The sequence below is a fragment of the Vipera ursinii genome (genome assembly GCF_947247035.1).
Source record: "Vipera ursinii genome assembly, chromosome: 3".
Classification (NCBI taxonomy): Eukaryota; Metazoa; Chordata; class Lepidosauria; order Squamata; family Viperidae; genus Vipera; species Vipera ursinii.
Window position 1 is genome coordinate 151,920,678 of NC_139516.1, and position 6,585 is coordinate 151,927,262.

Consider the following 6,585-nt stretch of genomic DNA (forward strand, 5'->3'; position numbering starts at 1 on the left):
TGCCCATCACACTTGCATGATTCTATATTATAGTTAATAATATAGGCCAGAAATATTTACAGCTTGATTTTTTTTGTAGCTGATGATGTACTGTGTATCCTTTAGTTATAGTCTTTTAACAAATATCTTAAAATTTGTACAAACGTAGACTGTACTCTTAAAATCTTCATGTTCTATCCAGTGTTTCCTTGATGCCTTCAGTTCTGTATAAAAATTACCATACAAACTGAGTTAAAATTAGGAAAACCAGATGTGAATTTAGCATATAAATAACTAAATCTTTCTATTTTTTCAACTGAATGAATGAAAATAAGGCAAATCATTTATTTTCCAAAATTTTTCAAATACAGAAAAGTGCTGTTATGAAAGGTGACACTAGCTCAACATGTTCTGTCTGCTGAATTAATCATCTGAATTATTTTTGTACAAATATGCATATTCATGCTTTCTTTACAAACAGGTAAGTCCTGGCACTTGGCAATCATTCCAAAATTTTGCACATTATAACTTTTATTCTCTGAACTGCAGTAAGAAAATGAATATGCTATGGCTGAGTTTTTAAAACAAAGATGGATCTGCTGAATTTTTAGATGAGATCTCAGAATTCATGGGTTTGACTGGGAAGCTGAAAAAGTGCAAACTATGTATGGTTCTATGGATTCACTGAATACTGAGTTTCAGTTGTGGAAATCTTTATCCTGTCATAAGCTAGCTATGTGCTTGTGCTTCTATTAATGTAAACAAGAATTTGTTTTAAAGCAGGGGTGTTAAACTGCCGGCCTGTGGGCCGGATGCATCATAGCGAAACTGCGCCCACCCCATTGCCGGCAATGGGAAAAAAATTGCGATATGTCGCAACATGCCACATGACATTGCGAGTTTGACACCCCTGTTTTAAAGGATGGGTTTCTTTTGAATTGGTTATGTTAAATTTATTGTCATAGCAGATTTTTAGCTATTACAACAGTAATGTGACTAGTTTATAAAAACAGAATCTCACCGTTCAGAATCTCCATTAGCATTTTCTATTCCAGCTTCAGCCATTAGTTCAGCAACATGCTTTTCCAAATCATTTATCCGTTCACCCATCTCATCCAGTAAAAGGTTAAAGAGCACTGCATTTTTAATTCATTTTTATTAGGAGTTTATATTAATCTATCTGAGAAAAGAATACATGGTATTCTTTATAAACAAAAAATAACAGGATTCACATTTGGTTTCTTTCTATTTTAAAAAAGTCCAAAATGATGTTTGCTCTATTTTATCTTATTGGGTATAAAAATATTGTTTTCATACTTCTTGCCTTATCTGATCTGAATGTATGCTACAGGATATTAAAAACTTCTAATGTGTATGACATTGTAGTTAAGTGTTTCAAGACTGAACATTATCTGAGGTCTTCAAATATAATTGTTGAGGCAAGATTATTAGTTTATTTTAAAAGAATACTACTATTATTTAATAGTTTCCTATATACTGTCAGCACTGTCGCAGTTCATAAAGTTGAAGAGGAATATATCTCAACAAAAATCTATATAGGAGGATCTAATATACTTAAATTGGTACGTTAACCATTAATGGTATTTAAGAATGCTGCAGAACTCTTGCTGTAAAATGAAAATTAATACTTTTCTAAAATTGATATAAATTTGCTAGGCTTACTGCTTTATGTAACATTCCCTTTTTTAGATTCTTAAGTGAAAAATTCAAATGGGAAGTTGACATGCTATACCATAAAGTAGCAGCTTCTGAAATGACTTCTATTTACAAAGACTTTTGATAATCTCCATAAGTATCCTTAGGAAATAAAAATGTGGCTAAGATCCAGTGTTTTGTTTAGAAGAATTCCCTCTTGTACAAAACTCTTATCAGAAAACAACCTGATTATAATCTCACTTCTAGTTCCCAAAAGCATTTCCTATCATCTTCCAGTTTATCTTTGCCCTGTTTTATTCCTGACAGGTGAACTCAAAACTATAAACATATTTTGGAAACTTTAGTGATTAGTCAAGCCCATTACAAATGATTTCATACTAATTTTAGAAAGGGATCTGAAAAGGATATTTTTTAGAGATAATTTATCAGTCAGGTCTTCAAAGTTTTCCTGCAGCTGTTGTAGGAGATTTTCTGCCTGTAGGTGAAAAAATACACCTATAATGTTAGACAAGTTACCACTTCATCCAGCCTTAGTAGCCTTATTGTTTACAGTGCATAAAAAGAGATGGCAGTCTATTATTTGAGGAACTGAGCTTTCTTTCATCTACTATGATAAAGGAGAGTGTTCCCCTAAAATAGCTAATGTATTTTGTGAAAATGCTATGATCTATAAAAGGAGTTTTAAAAAGGAACATGAAACAGAATATGAAATGCTGAGATTATATCTAATTTTTATATGGAAGTGTTCTTATAGGTTGCTAATTTTTAAACAGTATTTTAATATTTTATTAATTTTACATAGTATTAAAAGAAGTATTTTTTTTAATTTAGACATTCTTGAAAGAAATCCTTTGGGTTAAGAAAAAATTGGTCTCATTCCCCCACACTCCAAGGCACGAGTTTCTGGTACCATAAACAACAGACACTGATCTTCAGTGAAGAGATGTGGAAACTTTCTGAAAATCTTATTACTTTCCCCAAATGTCGTTCCCTCTAACGATACTGGATCTCAATGCCACAATCTTGGGTTATGAGGACCAAAATGCACCAGAGATGGGTTGTGGAAGATTTTTTTTATGCGAAGACCATCACTACTTGTCAGCTGAGGAGATACCTTGATAGCTTTATGCCTTTTGGCAGGTAGGATGCAGTAGGTAAAAATAGGTAGGTAAAAAGATGCAGAGGGTGTAGGGAGGTAACTATAAATGCCATCTGCCTTACTGATAAAGGAAATTATTTCTAGCTCAGGGTTGAAATGAAGGGTCCTTAGTGTTCTCTGAGCTTGGTTGTTTTCTTGCAGAGCTATTATTACCCAAACTAGGCAATATCATCAGTTTTAGTGAAGATGTTAAAACTGACCAGCACTGATGACGTTACCTAGTTTGGGTAAGAACTGATGATGTTACCTAGTTTGGGTAATGAAACGTCTGCCAAAAAACAACCAAGCTCAGAGAGCATCAAGGGCCCTCTTCCTTACCCCACCACCCGTCCTTTTCGTTGTCTCAAGTGATTGTGTGTATCTCTGCCGCGCGATCTCTCCTCAGCTACATTTGGTTCCCAATCCCCAAATATCCTTCATATTTGTGTCGGGGACGCTGCCTACAAAGAGCTGCCCCACACCCGACTTCTGCACCATACCAGCGCAATCGGCAAAGCCTCAGGCGAGCGTCGGGCGTACTCACAAACTGAGAGAGCTCCTTGGCGCTCTGAGGGTCACTGCCCGCCATGCCTGCGACGCCGCCGACGCCACTCGTCTCGCCCGCTTTTTTCTGCTCAAATTGCCGCCCTGGATGGGAGGGAAGTGGCTCCGGAGACAAAGCCGCCTTCCTCTGCCGCTCTCCGAGCATACCAGGCGGGCTTCCTCTTCGCCGGCGCGGTTACACGGCTACGATCTCCGGCGCTGCAGAAGAACCAATGCGAAAGGCGACGGTGACTTTTCCACTCCTCTTTGCCACGTGCCCGACGCGTCATTATTTTGGTTGTCTGTGATTCGGAATTTACAAAGGATATATTTCATTCCCAGCTCACCTCTAAGCAGCGAACGTATCACATTTTCCAGGGTTTTTAAAGTTTGAAAGATGGTTGTTGGTTGTTCAAGTTCAGCCTTGGGATATGCTTGATGATCAGTCTAAAATAGCTGAGGAGCTAGCTACCCAAGGCTGGATGGTCAGCAGCCAGCAAGAGAAGCCTTGGGTTATCTCGTTGTTGTGACTATTATTATTCATAGGACTGTTAAAGTAGTATTTAATTGTTTTTATTGTTTTAAAATGTTTTTAGTATTTTGCTTGTAATATATTTTTTAAGTGCAAGCCACCCAGAGTCATTGACTGAAATGGGTGGCTATAGAAAAAGGAAGGAAGGAAGGAAAAATATTCCAGTAGCACAGTTGGAGATTTCTCCCCCACTGTGGTAGCAATCCTAAAAAATAAAACAGATGTAGAAAGTCAGCACCCACCCACCCTCCTAGAGAAAGAAATATTTTAGGGGGTATTTTAAAAGGCAGAATATTATATTTCCCCAAAGGAATAATGGAGAACAATCTTAAGGGAGGCAGAAAGTAGCCCAAGTTTCCCCAGGCAGAAACCTGAAGAGGAGGCCAGCTTTTAGAAATGCAGATTTGGGGTATACCATTCATAAACAAAACACCTTCAGCCTCCATAGCTGATGGGATTAAGAATTTACATTTCCCCACCCAAAATCTAAACATGACCTTTAGGATATAATAGGATTAATCCTACACTAACAAAAAACACAAAAGCTCACCTCACTGCACAACCCAGAAACATTTCCATGTCAAAGTCTCAGAGCCCTATAAAGATCCATCCACTGTTAATTCCATTTGCTCAGCTGTTCCAGAACTGCATGCTGCCTGCAGGTTCTGCTCATCAATAAACTGGAAACTTCCTTCTAAGCAGCCTCCATTTTTATTTCCAGTGTCTTAGCCTCCATTTTATTTACTCCCAGCTTGGAACTAGACCTGATGATTTTTCTTTCAACAATGAGATTAGATGGAGAAAAAGTTGTATCTGCAGGGACCCAACTTTAAACTGCCTGGGAGTTTAATGCTTTTGAATGTTGGTGTTGGAGAAGGCTCCTGAGAGTATAGCCAAGAAAACAAACAAATGGATCACTGAACAAATCAACCAAGTTCTTACTAGAGGCACAGTGACCAGGCTGAAAATTGTCCTACTTTGCCCACATTAAGCAGAAACCTATCTCTCTGGTAAAAGTTTTAATGCTGAGAAAGATGGAAGGAAAGAGAAGATGATAACTGGCAGGAAGGTATATTGTTACAGTATGATGGGTTGGAAAACCTGAAAGACCAGGTTAGGGACTGCTTTTCATGGGGGGGGGGGAATCTATCTACAATATGTGATTGCTGAGAGTTTATAGCAGGGGTCTTCAAACTTGGCCCTTTTATGACTTGTGGACTTCAACTCCCAGAATTCATCAGCCAGCGTGCCTGGCTGAGGAATTCTGGGAGTTGAAGTCCACTAGTCATAAAAGGGCCAAGTGTGAAGACCCCTGGTTTATAGCAACTTAATGGCCCATAATCAGTCACTTATGCATCTACGCTGCAAATGCTTCATTCAAGAGAAGAGCACATATTCCATCTTTCATTCACCAAGTTCAAGATAGTCTGTATAATGCTCCCACTCCTCTGTTCCCAATAGCAACTGTGTATACAGTTCACGATGTAGAAAGGTTGCATTTTGTCCAACCCAAAGGTTTCTGTAAGTGCATAGCACATGAACAAAACAAACCTGTCTTGCTGGAAACAGAAATATTATTGTTTAGTATGTTTACTGTGTACATCTAGAACAGGCATGTCAAACTGCCAGCCCATGGGCTGGATGCGTCACACTGAAACCGTGCCCACCCCGTTGCCAGCAATGGGGAAAAAGTCACGATATGTTGCGCGGCATCATGTGACGTTGCAAGTTTGACATGCCTGATCTAGAAAGCCTTAGGCCAAAAATAAGTATCATAGTGTAAAATTTATTTGTGTTTTGTTTGTTTGCCACCCTCTCACCAGAAGGAGACTCTGCCAAAATCCTTGTAATAAATATTGTAGTAAAATTACCTTGAAAATCAACTAGGTCCAAATAAATATTAATTTTAATACCAGGAGCTGTTTATTTGAAAACCAAGGGTATTCTCAGAAGCTGTGCTGCCTTATTTTAACATGAAATTAAGATACGCAATATTCAAATCAAGATTATTTATTTATTTATTTATTTATTTAATTTATATACCGCCCTTCTCCCGGGGGACTCAGGGCGGTGAACAGGGCAATACATAAAAACTAGGTACAAAAATTAAAATTATTAAAACATAATTAAACAATGCCCATAAAATTAATACAAATTTAAAATTAAAATCGTTTATAAAAATCCCACCCCGTCCCATCAGGCCAGGCCAGCTTGTTTAAAGAGATGGGTTTTAAGATCGCGCCGGAAGGAGCGGAGATCGGGCGGGAATTAAAAAATAAAAAACAGCCTGGAACTAGGATAATATTAAAGACATAGTACAGAGATGAAGATCAAAGGCCAAAAAGTATGATATTTTTGCTAGTAGCATTTTAAGCCTTGTAAACTATAACATTAAAATGTTAATTTTATATCACAAGTATCTGTATAAAATACATTTTCTTTAATCTGGTGAGAAAAGAGAGACCACAGGAAAAGGCAAGACTAACACCTTACCACCTTAAACTCAAAAAATCAGCAACAGTTCTTTCCAGCCTGTTGCAAGAAAAGAAAGCGACAACTTGACTGACTTTGTTTGGCTTGAAAGCTAAGCAGGGCTGAGACTGGTTAGTCTTATATGAGTTTTCTCCAAGGAAAACAGGTAGTCCTTGACTTACAACCATTCATTTACTGACCATTCAAAGTTACAATGGCGTTGAAAAAAGTGACTTATGGCCAT

General features: G+C 37.7%; 1 protein-coding gene across 1 annotated transcript; it reads right to left on the reverse strand.

Annotated features, from left to right (window-relative positions):
* Nucleotides 1-215: 215 nt before the first annotated feature.
* Nucleotides 216-3,619, reverse strand: HSBP1L1 (heat shock factor binding protein 1 like 1). The gene is made up of 3 exons (XM_083360309.1): nt 3,339-3,619; nt 2,035-2,131; nt 216-1,115 (listed from the first exon to the last, which is right to left on the reverse strand). Exons 1-3 carry the CDS (start codon nt 3,501-3,503, stop codon nt 997-999), a joined length of 381 nt encoding a protein of 126 aa, XP_083216435.1. The 5' UTR covers nt 3,504-3,619; the 3' UTR covers nt 216-996.
* Between the last annotated feature and the right edge of the window lie 2,966 nt (nt 3,620-6,585).

What these genes read in the sequence shown, in the direction of transcription:
- HSBP1L1 (XM_083360309.1), bottom strand. Translation starts at nt 3,503, where the DNA reads ATGCTCGGAGAGCGGCAGAGGAAGGCGGCTTTGTCTCCGGAGCCACTT. An exon ending in CCAAGGAGCTCTCTCAGTTT is followed by an intron (nt 2,132 to 3,338) that starts GTGAGTACGCCC and finishes TTTCACCTACAG; the next exon opens with GCAGAAAATCTCCTACAACA. An exon ending in CAGATCCCTTTCTAAAATTA is followed by an intron (nt 1,116 to 2,034) that starts GTATGAAATCAT and finishes TTAAAAATGCAG; the next exon opens with TGCTCTTTAACCTTTTACTG.